The 17001-nt window shown below is 49.3% G+C and overlaps 1 protein-coding gene across 4 annotated transcripts; it reads right to left on the bottom strand.

The window, feature by feature from the left end:
- Positions 1-96: 96 nt before the first annotated feature.
- LOC100388510 (glutathione S-transferase theta-4) lies at positions 97-14060 on the bottom strand. 4 transcript variants are annotated; one of them, XM_078336422.1, is made up of 6 exons: positions 13851-14060; positions 12372-12459; positions 8793-8943; positions 7733-7909; positions 6229-6400; positions 97-1070 (listed from the first exon to the last, which is right to left on the bottom strand). In XM_078336422.1, the coding sequence occupies exons 1-6, from the start codon at positions 14056-14058 to the stop codon at positions 985-987; spliced, it is 882 nt and encodes a 293-aa protein (XP_078192548.1). In that variant the 5' UTR covers positions 14059-14060; the 3' UTR covers positions 97-984. The 4 variants fall into 4 exon arrangements, with proteins under 4 accessions (XP_078192548.1, XP_078192556.1, XP_035123476.1 ...); XM_078336430.1 differs by having other exon boundaries at positions 7757-7909; XM_035267585.3 differs by lacking the exon at positions 97-1070 and adding an exon at positions 1091-5905.
- Positions 14061-17001: the final 2941 nt, after the last annotated feature.

Raw genomic sequence — 17001 nt, 5'->3', positions numbered from 1 at the left:
TCACGCCCCCCGACCGCGGAAACCCATTGGGCAGCTCGGACGCCTGGGACACTTTAGTCCAATTGAAGGCGGGCGGCGTGTCCGAGGGCTGGGCCCGCCTGGCTTCTGCCGGATCAGGGTGGGTCCCCTCAGGGGGACGCACAGAGAGGCCCCAGTCCCAGCCCTTTGGTGCCTGGCTGGTTTATTTTACTTAGCAGTATGTCTTCAAGGTGCATCTGTGTGTCAGAATTTCCCACCGTCCCCATTTTACAGAGAAGGAGACAGACTCTGAATGATTATAGGCTCAGAAAGTCTGGCTCCAAAGTCCATACTCTTGGCTCAACACTGCAGAGACCTCAGGGCTTACGTTCAGTGTTTTGTGGCCACTCGCTTCACTCCAATTGCACTCTCTGGAATGTGACAGCCTTGGTCTTGCTACTCCTGCCAGCGCAGTGCCATCCATCGCGTTCCCTGGGTTCATTTCTTCCCTTCTCCAGGCCTGCGTTCTCCATCATCTTTAAAATGGTAAGGAAGCTAGCGCCCTCCAGAGTCCTTGCAAGTCCACAGCCTGGATTCATCTGCTGAGCCATAAGCCCAGGCCGGCCTCTTGCTGCCAGGGAGCTCCCCAAGGCCTGCCATGGAGCCTGTCAAACAGTGTCAGGGTCCCGTGTCATTTCCTAAAACAAATCGCACTGAAAGTGTGTCAGCCAAAGCATAATGTTTTCTACAGAGTAAGGAACATTTCTGCAAAGTGAAAGTAATAATTATTTTATTTTATTTGGATGGAGTCTCACTCTCTCACCCAGGGTCGAATGCAGCTATCATCATAGCTGACTACAGCCTCCAACTCCTGTGCTCAACCCATCCTCTCACTTCAGCCTCCCTGAGTAGCTGGGACTACAGATGCACACCACCATGCCCAGCTAGTTTAACTTTTTTTTTTTTTTTTTCCCTGTAGAGACAGGGTGTCACTATGTTGCCTAGGCTGGTCTCAAACTCTTGGCTTCAAGTGATCCTCCCATCACCACCTCTCGAAGTGCTGGGATTACAGATGGGAGCCATGACAGCTTGCTGGTAATAATGATTTTTACCTGGAAAAAAGAATTAAGGAAAGATAAGAAATTCAGATTTCCGTGTTAAAGTTTTTAAAGGAGTTAAACACTCAGAGAAGCCAATGGCTGCCTTTTCCTCACCTGTGGATAACTCACATCAGAGACCCAAGGAGGAGCTGTCAGGATTCTGGGGCAGGCCTCAGCCTGTCTTGCAAGTTCAAAACCTAATTTGGGGCCAGGAGTGGTGGCTCATGCCTGTAATCACAGCACTTTGGGAGGCCAAGGTGGGTGGATCTCCTGAGGTCAGGAGTTCGAGACCACCCTGGCCAACATGGTGAAAACCCGTCTCTACTAACAATACAAAAATTAGCTGGATGTGGTGGCCCGCACCTGCAATCCCAGCTATGCAGGAGGTTTAGGCAGGAGAATCACTTGAACATGGTGGGCAGAGGTGGCAGTGAGCCCAGATTGCGCCTTTGCACACCCTCCTGGGTGGCAAGAGGGAAATTCCATATAAAAAAAAAAAAAAAACAAAAAACCTCATTTGGTCTATATTTAAGGATTGATCATTTTCTTTGAATCAAACTCACATAAACCAGCTCACAAGAGGCTGTATTCCTTTTATTAATTTATAGAAAAAAATATACATATATTTTTTGAGACTGAGTTTCTCTCTGTCACCCAGGCTGGAGTGCAGTGGCACAATCTCGGCTCACTGCAACTTCTGCCTCCCAAGTTCAAGCAATTCTAGTGCTTGAACCCTCAGTCACCCGGGTAGCTGGGATTTCAGGCATGCTCAGCTAATTTTTGTATTTTTAGTAGAGATGGGTTTTCATCATGTTGGCCAGGCTAGTCTTAAACTCTTGGCTTCAAATGATCTGCCCACCTCAGCCTCTCATAGTGTTGGGATTACAGGCATGAGAAACTGTGCCCAGCCTAGAAAAAAGTGAAAAGTCATTTAGGCAGACCACTCCCAACCATTGCTCAGTGCTGTCTTGGCAGCGCAGACTCCCAGAATGCCTTGCGGGTGTTACTGGCCAGGACGAGGTCCGTCCTGCCCATGCACAGTAAGTTAATCACCGTGACCCGAGTTTTGCAAAAGAGAAAAGATTTATTCGCAGGGCACCAAGCAAGGAGGTGGGATAATAGCTCTCAAATCCACCTCCCTGAAAATAAGGCTTCGGGATAAGCCTTGCTTCCAAGCAATAGAGCACAGGCCCCAGCCACACTCAAGAGGAGTGGCTATACCAGGATGTGAATGGCAGTCTGTCGGCCTCGTGGGTCTACAACTCGGAAGGGCCGTGCACTTGGTTTAAAGCTTTGGTGTTGCCATCTTGAGATTCTTAACAATTTCAAAATAAGGGTCCCCACATTCTCATGTGTAGTCAGTCCTGTCCAAGGAGTCCAAGGAGCTCATGAGGGTGGACAGGGCACTGTCTGCTCTGGGCAGCAATGGGACCGCTAACAGCTGCTTTCCAGTCTCCCAGCCCCTACCCCAGGGCCACACCTTCCCCATGGTATCTCACATTTTTTGTTTTTTGAGACAGGGTCATGCTGTCACCCAGGCTGGAGTGGTGCAAACTCAGCTCACTGCAGCCTCGACTTCCTGGGCTTACACAATCCTTCTGCCTCAGCCTCCTGTGTAGCTCAGACCACAGGCGCATGCCTCCATGCTCGGCTAATTTTTGGACTTTGTAGAGACGGGGTTGCACTTTGTTTCCCAGGGTAGTCTTGAATTCCTTAGCTCAAGTGATCCTCCCACCTTGGCCTCCCAAAGTGCTGGGATTATAGGTGTGATCCACTGTGCCTGGCCTCTCTGACATTCTTGACATTTAAAGTTATCGTCATTGACAAGGAACATGGGTGGACTCACGCTTGCTGAAGAGCAGGACTCATTCTGTTGAATCTGCAGGCTTTCTCAGGTCAGATTGCTTGGTGGTGCTTCTTTGGATTCCTTTAACAGTACATTGTAGTTTTCTGTGTCCAAGTGTTGCTTTTCTTTTGGTTAAATTTATTCTAAGTATTTTATCCTTTTTGATGCTATTATAAATGGAAGCATTGTTTTAATTTTGTTTTTGATCCTTTATTGCAAATGTATACTATTGAATTTTGTGTATTAATCTTGTATCCTGCAACGTTGCTGAACTTACTTATTAGCTCTAATGCTTTTTAAGTGAGTTCCTTGGGAGTTCCTACAACGTCATCATCTATGATTAAAGATAGTTTTACATCTTTCTTTGTGATCTGGATGCTCTTAGTTCCTTTTTTTGTTGTTGTTGCTTAATTGCCCTAATAAGTAGAAGTAGGCCGGGCGCGGTGGCTCATGCCTGCAATCCCAGCACTTTGGGATGCCGAGGCGGGTGGATCACAAGGTCAAGAGATCGAGACCATCCTGGTCAACATGGTGAAACCCCGTCTCTACTAAAAATACAAAAAATTAGCTGGGCATGGTGGCGTGTGCCTATAATCCCAGCTGCTCAGGAGGCTGAGGCAGGAAAATTGCCTGAACCCAGGAGGCGGAGGTTGCGGTGAGCCGAGATCACGCCATTGCACTCCAGCCAGGGTAACAAGAGTGAACTCCGTCTCAAAAAAAATAAATAAATAAGTAGAAGTAAGTGAATGAACATTCTTGTCCTGTTCCTGATCTTAGTGGGGAAACACTCAATTTTTCACCATTAAGTATGGAGTAGTTATAGTTTTTTCATAGATGCTCTTTTTCAGGTTGAGGAAATTCCTTCCTAGTCTTTATTTGTTGAGTGATTTTATCATAAAAAGATGTTAGAGATTTTCAAATGCCGTCTCTGCATTAGGATGATCATGTGACTTTCTGTTAATATGGTGTGCTACATTGATTGATTTTTGTATGTTAAACCACATTTGTATTCCTGGGATAAATCCTACCTGGTCAAGGTGTATAATCCTTTTAATATGCTGCTGAATTTGATTTGCTAATATTTTGCTGAGGATTTTTACATCTATATTTTTAAGGATATTGCTTTATAACTTTATTTTCTTGTAATGTCTTTTTCTGTCTTTGGTATCAGGGTAATGCTAGCCTCATTGAATGAGTTGAAAAATGTTTCCTTCTGTTCTGTTTTTTGGAAGAGTTTGTGAAGGCTTGGTGTTAATTCCTCAAGCATTTGGTTAAATTTACTAGTGAAGCCATCTGGTCCTGGGCTTTTCTTTGTAGGATATTTTAAAAAATTAATATTTTGATCTCTTCCCTTGTTACGGGTCTATTCAAATTTTATCTTTCTCCTTAAGTCAGTTTTGGTAGATGGTGCATTTCTAAAATTTTCCCATTTCTTCAAGGTTATCTCATTTGTTCACATACAATTATTCATTATTTTTTTAATAAACCTTAGCACTTCTCTAAGACCAGGAGTGATTACTTCATTTCTTTCTGGTTTCTATTTTGTGTTTTTGTTTTTTGAGATAAGGTTTTCTTATGTTGCCCAGGTTGGAGCACAGTGGTGCAATCATAGCTTAGTGTGACCTGGAACTCCAAGGCTCAAGTGATCCTCCCACCTTAGCCACCCAAGTAGCTGGGACTACAGTCATGTACCACCACACCCAGCTAATTCAGCTAATTTTTCTCTTTCCTTCTTTCTTTCTTTCCTTCCTTCCTTCCTTCTTTCTTTCTTTCTTTTTCTTTCTGAGATGGACTTTCCCTCTTGTCACTCAAGCTAGAGTGCAGTGGTACAATCTCAGCTCACTGCAACCTCTGCCTGCCGGGTTCAAGTGATTCTCCTACCTCAGCCTCCCAAGTAGCTGGGATTACAGACACCTGCCACCACACCTGGCTATTTTCTATTTTTAGTAGAGATGGGGTTTCACCATGTTGGCCAGGCTGGTCTTGAATTCCTGACCTCAGGTATTCTGCCCACCTCAGCCTCCCAAAGTGCTGGGATTACAGGCATGAGCCACTGTATCTGCCCTCCCAACTAATTTTAAATATGTGTGTGTGTGTGTATATATATATATATATATATATATATATATATATATATATATGGAAACAAGTCTCACTATATAGCCTAGGCTGGTCTCAATCTCCTGGCCTCAGGTGATCCTCCTGCCTCAGCTTCCCAAAGTGCTGGGATTACACATGTGAACCATTGCACTCAGCCTTCACTTTCTCTCTTGGTGAATAATTAGAGTCTTATTTTTTCACTTGGCTATTCTAACTATTCTTATTCTTATTTTTTCACTTGGCTATTCTAAAGGTTCGCCAATTTTTGTTGTTCTTTTCAAAAATCCAATTTTTGGTTTCATTGATTTTCTCTATTGTTTTTCTATTTTCTATTTCATTTATCTCCATCTAATCTTTATTATTTCCTTTCTTCTATTGGTGTTGGGTTTAGTTTGCTCTTATTTTTCTAGTTCCTTAAGGTATAAGGTTAGGTTATTGATTCGAGGCTGCTCTTTTTTAATTTATATGCTTACAGATATAAATGTTGCTCGCAGCACTGCTGCTGCTGCATCCTGTAAATTTTGGCATGTTGTGTTTTCATTTTTATTTGTTTAAGATACTTTCTAATGTCCCTCGTGATTTCTTCTTTGACCCATTTGTTGTTTAAGAGTGGGCTCTTTAATTTCTGTATGCTTGTGAATTTTCTAGTTTTCCTTCTGTTCTTGATTTTTAACTTTATTCCAGTGTGTCCAGAGAACATACTTTGTATGACTTCAATCTTCTTAAATTTGAGACCTATGACCAAATATACGCTCTATGCTGGAGAATATTCCACATGCTCTTTAGAAGAATGCTTGTTCTGCTCTTGTCCGGTGGAAAGTTCTGTTCGTGTCTACTGTGGGCAATTGGTTTGCAGTGTTTTTCAAGTCCTCTATTTCCTTGATGATCTTCTGTAGTTTTTCTATTAATGAAAGTGGGGTTTTGAAGTCACCAACTATTATTACTGACAATGCAACTATATTTAACCCTTTACTCTTAAAATTCTTCTGGGAAACTGGAAGGATCTGTGACCACCACCCACTCCCACATCAGACCCTACGCATACACCAACTGTCTGTTGCTCAGCAGCTGTGATGGTTGTTCCAGTTCTTTATTAGGCAAAGAACAGTTCTTTTTTTTTTTTTTTAGCATTTCCTTTAAGGAGCGTGGCTCAGATTGCTGAGCCAGCCAAGCCCTGCAGGACGGACTGCGCCTAGGATCACAAGTACTTCTCCCGAAACTCACAGATTTTCTCCTTGACCACTGGATCCAATGTTGAAAAGTCCCAGTCAGCCAACTGCATTAGTCGATTGTGGGCCTCCCTAAAGAGGCCAGAGCCGATACTCAGCTCCACCCGCATGCGCCACTCAGCTACCTTAGAGCTGTTCAGGAAGGCATTATAGTTGGCTGCCATGGGCTATAGATAGACAAAGAGGAAGAGGTGGTCATCCTGGGGACCAGCCCCACCTGGGTCCTTGCCCACAGCCTCAGGGGCTCTCCCCATCAGCCTCTGCAAAGAATTAGGCTGCTGTCCCCTAAGCCTGAGCAAGCCATCACAGACTATGTAATAGACGTAGGTGGGGATAGAGGATCCAGAATCCCCCAGGGTCCTTGGTCACTGGTCTTCTCACTCCAAATTCTGAACCACACTGAGAGGGCTCCTGACCCAGGCAGCTTCTACTTCTCCAGCCCGCGACCTCCCATGAATCCTGCCTTCTTTCAGGGAAACCCCTTATCCCAGGTGTGTATATGTGGATGAGGGGGAGAACTCAGTTTTTTCCCCCATGTTTAACCTCCCACTGTGATCAAGCACAGGGGCTAGAATGGGAGACCTGGCGGGCAGTCTGCCCTGCAGTTTGGCTGGCTCACTAAGGCAGTCTACCCTGTAACTTGGCTTGCACGCAAGATCTTCGGGAAGCCCAAGAGGGGTGAGGTGGTGGGTGAAATGTAAGGGGTGTGGGACGAAGCCTATGACTGAACCCTTGGGGGAGGCCAGAATGACTTTTTCTCATGCTGATCTGCACTGCAAACAGATCGAAGAGACTAATTTGCATATCAGTCAGAGATCTCTGGGATAGGGAAAAGAAAACTGCGTTTCCTGGTCAATCCACCAGGATCCCGGATGCCTCCTCCTGGGCATAGCTCTGGCCACTCTCTTTGGTGAGTGTGCAGTGCCCTAGCTGGTGTGCAGGATGGCCAGTGTAGACCCTGGCCAGCGTCAGGAGAGGCAGAACTGGTCACCCTCCCGTGAATGTAGAGGCCACATACATGCCCCACACCCAGGTGTGCCTCCAAACGCACAGTGGATGCCGCTCAGACCCAGCCAGGAGAGCTGTCCTTCACAGCTGTCTGTCTGGAGCTCTGGGAAACAGGCAGGGCCAGGACAGCCAGGAAGCCAGTGAACATTTCCTGGGGAGTCCAGCAAGAGGAAGAGGCATCTGGGATCCTGGTGGACTGACCAGGAAATGCAGTGCCCTTTTCCCTATCTCAGGCTCACCCTCCAGCTCCTCCCACACTGAAGAATCTTTGTCAAGCGTGGAGAATTGTGATCCCTCCTGTTTCATAACATTCTGTGCTTCCTGTTGCCCCCACATTGAGTCCGGGCACCCAGACCTGGCTCCCACAGCCCCTATGGCAGCTACACCTGCCTTCCCGGCTTCACCAGCCTATCCTCAAGTGATGGCCCCGCTGGTCACAGGGGAGTCCCACCTCTGCCCAAGGTCTAACTCTCCTCCACCCCTCCCCACACCTGCATCATCTCCACCACGGCTACCAAGTCAGCCAGTGAAATTTGGTCCCCAGTGATGAACATCTTGTCCTGAAGAAAATACTCCTCGAAGAGCTTCAGGCTGTTCTTCACCTCCGCCACTGTGTGATCCATCTTCTCAGCTGAAACTTCCTCCCCTGTTATCTTTGGGATCAGCAACTGGCCAGGGTTGGGAAGAGGAGGGAAGAGGAGGCTGCACACCTGGGCTACCTGCCCTACCAGGTCTCTGTACTCTTGTCTGCTCGAAAGCTATTGGACAGTTCCGAGGACATAAAGTAGTTTCACTTCTTTTAGCAGTTCTGATTGGTGGAAGTTGCCTGGGCTCATGTGTCCACAAGGATTTGGATAACTCATCAGGCATAAATCCTGTGACTGATTACTGATGCCTGTCACAGGCATACATTTAGAAGCAGGGACACATGTACTGGTTATTTGTCATCTTCAAATTTTCTGAGACAGAGTCTCGCTATGTCGCCCTGGCTGGAGCACAGTGGCACAATCTCGGCTAACTGCCACCTCTGCCTTGCCAGGTTCAAGCAATCCTCTTGCCTCAGCCTCTCAAGTAGCTGGGACTACAGGTGCATGCCACCATACCCAGCTAATTTTTTGTATTTTTAGTAGAGACAGGGTTTCACTATGATGGCCAGGCTGGTCTCAAACTCCTGACATCATGATCTGCCTGCCTCGGCCTCCCAAAGTGCTGTGATTACAGGCGTGAGATACCACGCCTGGCCTTCTGTGGGCCCTTTGACTCTGAGATTCTCTTGTTCAGAATGAAAAGCATGGAATGCTGTCCTGGGGTGGCTAACATCAGCACCTCCTGTATGCTCTTCCCTTTGCCCTAGTGAGACTCTTTCATACCCATTGTTTCAGTCCACCCTCCTGACAACTCTGTTAGGCAGGCAGGAGAAGGAGCTGAGGAAATGAGGCTCAGAGACGGAGGGAGACTTTTCACCGGCAGTCAGCAGGGCCATAAGTGGTCTCCAGCCTTCCTGACTCCCTTGTCCCCTTGTCCCCAAGCCCCACAAGTGACCCTGCTCACCTTTAGCCAAACCATCTTTTTCATGGGCAGCTGAAAGGCCACATGTTGCCAAGCCATGAACTCGTCCACACGGGCACGTATGTGCAGGTCTGGCGGGTACCAGTGTGACGGTGTGCTGTACTTGCGACACAGGTAGTAGAGGATGGCCACGCTGCAGAAGAGGCCAGTTAGGGGCACTACCTTGCCTTCCGAGTGCCTCTACCCCAACCACCTTGGTGTGACCTGGCCCCAAGTGCTGGGCTTCCAGAGCAATGAGGAGCCCAAACAGCCCTGGGAAAGATCTTCACTAGAGCTGTCTGACAGTCAGCAAGGGCAGGGAGGAAGACCTGCAGGGTGAGCAGGAGTTGGGGCTGGTGGTAGAGGAGAGTAGGCCAGCAAGGGGAAGAGCACGTGCCGAATCAGGATGCTGAGGGAGGATCACTCGAGCCCAGGAGTTTGGGGCTGCAGTGAGCCAAGGTCGCACCACAGCAATCTAGCTTCAGTGAAAGAGCCAGATCCTTTTTCAAAAACAAAAACAGGCCAGTCACGGATTTTTACTCACACCTGTAATCCCAGCACTTTGGGAGGCGGATCATTCGAGGGCAGGAGTTGGAGACCAGCCTGGCCAACGTGGTGAAACCCTGTCTCTACTAAAATGAGAATAGAAAAATTAGCCAGGTGTGGTGGTGCACACCTGTAGTCCCAGCTACTTGGGAGGCTGAGGCACGACAGTCATTTGTACATGGGAGGCAGAGGTTGTAGTGAGCCAAGATTGTGCCACTGCACTCCAGCCTGGACCACAGAGGGAGACTCTGTCTCTAAAAGTAGGCAAAGAAAAACACATGCTGAAATACCAGGGTAAGGGGAGCAAGGTGAATTTGAAGAAGGAGAGCAGGTGGGTGCAGCTGGAAGAAGGGAGTGGGTGACTGGGGAGTGGTGAGACTGAGACACTGTGGAGGCCACAGATGATGGCCCCTGGAGACGCAGGGAGGTTACAGACTTAATCCTTAAGATTAGGCAGTATGTAAGCCAGGGCATGAAAGGCTCCACCTCTCTGCTGCATGATGGAGGGTGAGCCCAAGGGGGCAGAATGGACAACAAGGAGGCCAGCAACTGTTGGGAAGGTTGTGGTGTCTGGGAAGGGTGGAGGCCGTGGGAACAGAGGGAAGGGGACGGAGGGGAGACATGCATCAGAGTGAGGGAAGGGGACAGCCGGGGGGGTGTGGAGACATGCATCAGAGTGAGGAAAAGGGACAGGGGGAGACATGCATCAGAGTGAGGGGAGGGGACAGAGGGGAGACATGCATAAGAGTGAGGGGAGGAGACGGAGGGGAGACATGCATCAGAGTGAGGGGAGGGGACGGAGGGGAGACATGCATCAGAGTGAGGGAAGGGGACGGTGGGGGGGGTGTGGAGATATGCATCAGAGTGAGGAAAAGGGACAGGGGGAGACATGCATCAGAGTGAGGGGAGGAGACGGAGGGGAGACATCCATCAGAGTGAGGGGAGGGGATGGAGGGGAGATATGCATAAGAGTGAGGGGAGGGGACGGAGGGGAGACATGCATCAGAGTGAGGGGAGGGGACGGAGGGGAGACATGCATCAGAGTGAGGGGAGGAGACGGAGGGGAGACATCCATCAGAGTGAGGGGAGGGGATGGTGGGGGGGGTGTGGAGACATGCATCAGAGTGAGCAAAAGGGACGGGGGAGACATGCATCAGAGTGAGGGGAGGGGACGGAGGGGAGACACGCATCAGAGTAAGGGGAGGGGACGGAGGGGAGTCATGCTTTGGAGGGGACGTCCTAGGCCTTGCTGATTGACGGCTGCTATGGGAACCTCCACAGGACAAGGGTTCCTTTATCATCACAGCAGCCATGCCAAGGTGAAAAGGTCAGGACATGGAGAGAGCTATCGATTAAAAGTGGAGGAGACGTGCCTGTAATCCCAGCTACTCAGGAGGCTGAGGCAGGAGAATTGCCAGAACCCAGGAGGCGGAGGTTGCGGTGAGCCGAGATCGCACCATTGCACTCCAGCCTGAGTAACAAGAGCGAAACTCCGTCTCAAAAAAAAAAAAAAAAAAAGTGTAGGAGAGACACGGCAACCAGCTGCAAGACTCAGATCTCCTTCAGACCTGATCCAAACAAACTGCCAAGAAAACATTTAGGAGATAATCAGAGAGTTTTGAACAGGCATCAGATGTTAGATGAAGTTCAGGAATTATTGTTAATTTTATTACATATCTTTTTTTTTTTTTTTGAGATAGAGTTTTGCTCTTGTTTTGCCCAGGCTGGAGTGCAATGGCGTGATCTTGATTCACTGTAACCTCGGGCTCCCAGGTTCAAGTGATTCTCTTGCCTCCAGTAGTTGGGATTACAGGCACATGACATCATGCCTGGCTAATTTTGTATTTGTATTTTTATTTATTTTACTTTCTTTTCTTTGATGCGTCTTGCTCTGTTACTCAGGCTGGAATGCAGGGGCACAATCTCAGCTCACTATAACCTCCATCTCCCAGGTTCAAGCAATTCTTCTGTCTCAGCCTCCCAAGTAGCTGGGATTACAGGCATATGCCACACCAGGCCAATTTTTGTACTTTTTTTTTTAGTAGAGACAGGGTTTCACCATTTTGGCCAGGCTGGTCTCTAAACTCCTGACCTCAGGTGATCTGCCTGCCTTGGCCTCCCAAAGTGCTGCGATTACAGGTGTTAGCCACTGCACCCAGCCTTAATTTTGTATTTTTAGTAGAGACCCGGTTTCTCTATGCTGGTCAGGTTGGTCTCGAACTCCCAACCTCAGGTGATCTGCCCACCTCGGCCTCCCAAAGTGCTGGGATTACAGGCATTAGCACTGCCCCCGGCCTTTCATTAGGTATCCTAATGGTATTGTAGTGATGCTACACTCTATCATAGCCCAGGCTGGAGTGCAGTGGTGCAATCAGAGTTCACTGCAGTCTTGAACTCCTGACTTCAAGTGATCCTCCCATGTCAGCCTCTCAAAGTGCTGGGATTATAGGCATGAACCACCATGCCCAGCCTATTGCTTTTTTTTTTTCCAAGCACCCTTACCTCTGAGAGGTATGTTCCTAAACATTTATTGATTTATTTACTTATTTTTATTTTAGAGATAGGGTGTCACTCTGTTGCCCAGGCTGGAGTGCAATGACACAATCATGGCTCTCTGCAAACTCTACCTCCCGGACTCAAGTAATCCTTCCACTTCAGCCTCCCGCATAGCTGGGACTACGGGTGTGGGCCACCACACTGGCTAAATTTTTATATTTTTTTGTAGAGATGGGGGTTTTCCCATGTTGCCTACCTGCTTCAGCATCCCAAAGTGCTGGGATTACAGGCGTGAGCTGGCCCCTAAACATTTTTGAAATGATGGGGTGTCTGGAAGGCAGGGGAACAGAACTGATGTAAAATGGACCCCAAATTGGCAGCGGTCAGAGGTGGGTCTGTGGGGTTCATTATGACCCTCGTTCATCAGCATTCACTCAACTTTAGTGTGCATGTGAGATTTTCCGTGGTAAAAAGACAGATGCTCCCACTGAGTCTCCCAGGAGAAACAGAGACAGTGCAAGGGCCCTGGGGGAGACTCACCTTTCAGTTAAGACAAATTTCCCGTCTTTGAGGCTGGGCAGCTTCCTGAGGGGGTTGATCTTAATGTATTCCTTGTTGTAGGGGTGACCTGGGAGGAGCAGGGAAGGTCTGAGGCTATGGGACTGCAGGGGAGAGAGAACTGAGACTCCTAGAGACACAAATGCCCCCCTCTTTTCTCAAGAAGAAGGAACTGAGGGCTGGAGGGACATTGTGGCTTACCCCAGGTCACAGGGCAAGGCAGTGGCAGAACCAGACCGGGATAATAACTGCTGGCTCCCAGCCTGCCCCACTCTAGGGCTGGTGACTCCCGTGCCTCCTCCCTGTGTCCCAGGACCAGGATGACCCTTTGGCCCAGAAGCTGGAGGCTTCTAGTGCCCACCCACAAAGCAGGATCTGCAGCCACAGCCTCTGAATCACCTGAAGCCCTGAGGGCCTGGGTCCCAGCCCCGCTCCCATCACCCTCACTCTGTCCTCGCTTTAAGGAAGCTGGGCCCAGCGCATGGCTGGACATCCAAAGGGGAGCCCCTCAGATGCAATCAGGGTTGTCTGAATGGGGAACCTGATGTGGGGCCAGGAACTGAAGCTCTTCCTGGACCAGCTGCCTCCTGTTGGAAACATTTCCAGGGCTCCACTCGCACCCTGTTCATTTCCACAGCTTCTGTGTCTTCCTCTGTGCTCCAAAGGCTTCTGCTTTTGCAGGCTGAACTCTTGGAGCCCCTGTGTGCCCGGGATGGAGTTGGAACCCACCCCTCTGACCCTCACTAGGGGTCAGTGGAGCCCTGAGCCATTTGGAACACTGGGGAGGATGGGTGTAGACAGACTGTGCACTTCTGCCCCCTCTGCCAACCTGGCAAGCAGGTGCTGTGTTCACAAGGTCCTAGACTCCCACAAGGAAGTGAGGGCACCTGGTGAGAGCCCAGGGAGTCCCAGCCGCTCTTCCTTCCCCCTTCCCCTAGAAGAGCCTGTTCACCTCTGGCATAAGGACTGTCATTAGTGTGGACTGGCTAAGGAAGGCTAGACAGGGATGCAGCCTACAAGCCCCCTGGCTTCTCTTCCTTCCCTGCAGACCTCTTGGGGGACTCCCTTGTCTCTGTCTCTAGTTCTCAGAAATGCCCCAATCAGGCTGGACGTGGTGGCTCATGCCTGTAGTCCCAGCACTTGGAGGCTGAGTTGGGCAGATCACTTGAGGTCAGGAGTTCGAAACCAGCCTGGCCAACATGGTGAAGCCGGTCTCTACTAAAAACACTAAAAATTAGCTGGATGTGGTGGTGTGCACCTGTAATTCTAGCTACCAGGAGGCTGAGGCAGGAGACTCAGTTCAAACCCAGTGGAGGTTGCAGTGAACCAAGATAGCGCGACTGCACTCCAGCCTGCGTGACAGAGCGAGACTCCATCAAGAAACAAGAAAAAAGAAAGTCCCAAGCTGTATGCCCTGCCTCCCCCAAGGACCAGGCCTTCTGGGTGGCAGTAGAAGCTGACCTTTCAGCAGATCCACAAACTGAAAGTTGAACGGGATGTCATGCTTCTTCGAGAAGATGTAGACAGCCCGGCAGGGTGCTGACAGCAGGTCCATGTAGAGCTCCAGGGCCATGTTGAGACGGTGCCAGGCACCACAGCCACAACTGGCCAGCTGCAGACCTGGGTCTCTATGTCTGGCCAGGGCCCCTGGCCCTGTGCCCTCTCCCATTTGGCCCTGGGTCCCTGTATTCTGGAACTTCTTGTTTCCCTTTGTGTTGTCATAAGCCCAGGGAACCTTCAATTCTCACAAGACCAGGGAGCCTGCAATTCTCATAGAGGCAAGCTTTCTAAGGAGGCCCAGGAGTAGGCTGGGGAGAGGCCTGTGGCAAAGGTGGGGCAGCTGTAACTATACTATCTCCCCTGCCACGTGTGTCTGTGCTCTGTGGCGCCCCCTCACAGATACCCTGTCTGAGAAGGGATTATGCATGGGAATTCCTAGGGCCTGACTTCCCTTGCAGAACCTGACGAAAGGGGCTTTGCAGGATGTAGAATGAGCAAGAGGCAATGAGAATTATCCCTGGAGGATTCCAGAAGGGTTATCTTGGTGACCTACGTCATTTCCTCACCTGGGCAGCTCCAGTTGGTTCAGGCTCCAGCTTTAACCCCTCGGGTCCAGCCTCTGCCTCAGAGCTGCACAGGCTGAAATGAGGAGGGGGCTGCAGTGATTTGAAAAGTCTCCCCTCTTACCTCTGCCTCCCCCCTACAACTCTGAGCCCCAGATCCTGGCTGTGACCCTGGGTGAGCACCAGGTCACCATTACCTCTCTGCTATTAGGAAGTCACCTTCTCTGAGGGCAGGCACCTTCCCCAAAGGGGTTCACCTTTAGGAACTCTGGCTTCAGGTGGTCCCCTGGTGGGCAGAAAGGAGAAAAGGCTCAGTGTAGGGCCTGGTCCTTGGCACCTACTCCATGAGGCCCCGCTCAGCCACCTGGCTCACCCCAAGCCAACTCCACAGGCTGCAGCTGAGAAGGGATGCCGTTCTTTCTGGCAAAAGTAAATGGTGTGGCAGGGGGGTGAGTGCGGCTCCAGAAACAGCAGGATCCCCATTGCTGCTCCTCCCACCCGCCCTCCCCAGAGGTCTGGACCTCCAGGGGTTGCTCAGCCCTTCTCTGCCCATGCTGGGCTGTTTCCTATCCATAGTCTGCTGTTCTTGTCTGGAGAACAGGGCAGGCTGAGCTTCAGGGACCTTCTCTGGGCATTCCAGGGAAAGTAACTTCATCGTCTCTCTTAACTCTCACTGACAATTCTCTGGAGCTGGGCACCTTGTAAAACCCATGTCCCAGGATGCCTAACCTGGAAATGCAATGTCAGTGTTGAAACTGCATTTCAACTGAATGAATGAGGTTCCCACCCTTTTATCTAAATACCCTCTCAGTCGGTTCAATGTCAATGTATGTAGGAATGGTGTAGGGGGAGGCCAAAGGGAGTCTTCATTTCTGTAGCCTTCCACATGTACTATGCAGAGTTTTCCTCTAATGATCTTTGGACACCGTGTGGTCACTGTTTCCCTGCATGAACATTTGATGATCCTTGTGTTTAGCACACCAATGAATCGCCAAATTCAGATTTTCAGCCTGTGCAGTCTACATAGTTAATAGTCAGTTTCTAATGGAATATGCCTGTTCCTGCTGTGTTTGTACCTGACCACTGCGAAGGACTTTCATTAAGAGCTGGACCTTGGAGTTCCTTCCCCTGGCCCCAGCCCCCTGGCCCAGCTATTTTGCACTCTTTCCTCTGCAAGTGTGTTTCATGGTGTTCTGCTTCCCAGAGTGTTTGGGTTTCATATGAATGAATTGTTGCAGTCTCCAAGGATGGGATTCAGGCCTAACTCTCCCAAGACCATAAGGCAACAGTCTTCCATCTAGAATCCCCATGTTAAATCTGCCATCCTCACTGTAGTGAGAGTGATATTGAGAGAGAAAAGTTGGGTAATAAGGGTGGGTTCTTGGTAAAACTCCTTTAAAGAGAGAAACAGCCTGAAAAATCAGGCTGCAGGCACAGATAAGGAAAGTTGCAAACCTTCGGCCCACTTAGATAAAGGAACAAGGCGCAACACAGAAACCCCTTTGATGTTTGTGCCTAAGACATGCCTGCAGCTACTTTGATAAGGGAACAAGACCCAGCATAGAAATGGCTTTGTCCTTTGTATAACCAGAGGGCTTCCAGGAAGTAGTCTCTTCTGCTATTGTGGGCATGTACCCAGTGGGCTCCAGTGGCTTCCAGTAGGCACTTTCCTTTCTTGGACATGCTTTAGACTGTGACCCCAGCCTCTGTGATCATCACTTCAGCCCCTGATTGGTCCTGGGCCAGGCTATCGCTTCAGCTCCGGATTAGTCCCTGTCAAGGTCTGGGTCAAGCTGAGTAGCACTTCCTCCAAGACCAGTCAGCACATTCCTTCCCTTCCCAGTCCATAAAAACCTCTTTGCCTCAAAGTAGGCAACCCCCTTGGGCCCCCCTCCACTGCAGTGAGCTTTCTTCTTTTGCTTATTAAACTTGTACTCTAACCTCACCCTTTGTGTCCACACTCTAATTTTCTTGGCCATGAGACAAAGAATTCTGGGTGATACCCCACAATGAGAGACTGGTACATCGTGGTGCATGGGCAAGACTGACTTGTGTCTGTGACTTGTGTCTGTGACTGTGACTTGACTCTGCTTGCTTGTGGGCTCTTCCCACCTCTCCAGAGTGCTCTCCCCACACTGTGGCCCAGAGCTTTGCCTTATGGTAACACTGCTGGCTGACACTCCTGTATGATCTTCATGTTTCTCACCTCGGGACCCGCCCCACACAGCTTCCTGCTGCTTGGACCACCCTTCCCACTTATTTTCAACTGTTTCTTTCCAGCACATCTTTCATGCTAAGGCTCGAGTGGAAGCTGCACCGAGGCTGAGAGTTATCCATGTAGCTTTGAAACCATCTATTTATGCTTCTGTTCATCCCCTCTGCCATACTGTTTACCCCAATACTCAGTCAAGGTTGATGACTCATCAATTTTCAAAACTTCTAGCTTATCAGTGCAGCTTTACCGTACTGAACTGAGTTGTTCACCATGCTTTTACTGTCTTCAAGGTTAAAAAGGCCCCAACATTCATTCCTATTTAAATCATCCTTGC

The sequence above is a fragment of the Callithrix jacchus genome, chromosome 1 (assembly GCF_049354715.1).
Source record: "Callithrix jacchus isolate 240 chromosome 1, calJac240_pri, whole genome shotgun sequence".
Classification (NCBI taxonomy): domain Eukaryota; kingdom Metazoa; phylum Chordata; class Mammalia; order Primates; family Cebidae; genus Callithrix; species Callithrix jacchus.
Note: the sequence above shows the minus strand (reverse complement) of the source record. Positions and strands in the feature narration are given on the sequence as shown.

Excerpts from the sequence above, each read along its gene's own strand:
- LOC100388510 (XM_078336422.1), bottom strand. The coding sequence starts at position 14,058 with ATGGGAGAGGGCACAGGGCCAGGGGCCCTGGCCAGACATAGAGACCCA. Across the intron at positions 8,944-12,371 it reads AAATTTGTCTTAACTGAAAG|CGTGGCCATCCTCTACTACC; the intron begins GTGAGTCTCCCC and ends CCTCTTCTGCAG. Across the intron at positions 1,071-6,228 it reads AGTGGTCAAGGAGAAAATCT|GTAAAAATCATTATTACCAG; the intron begins GTGAGTTTCGGG and ends TCTTTTTTCCAG.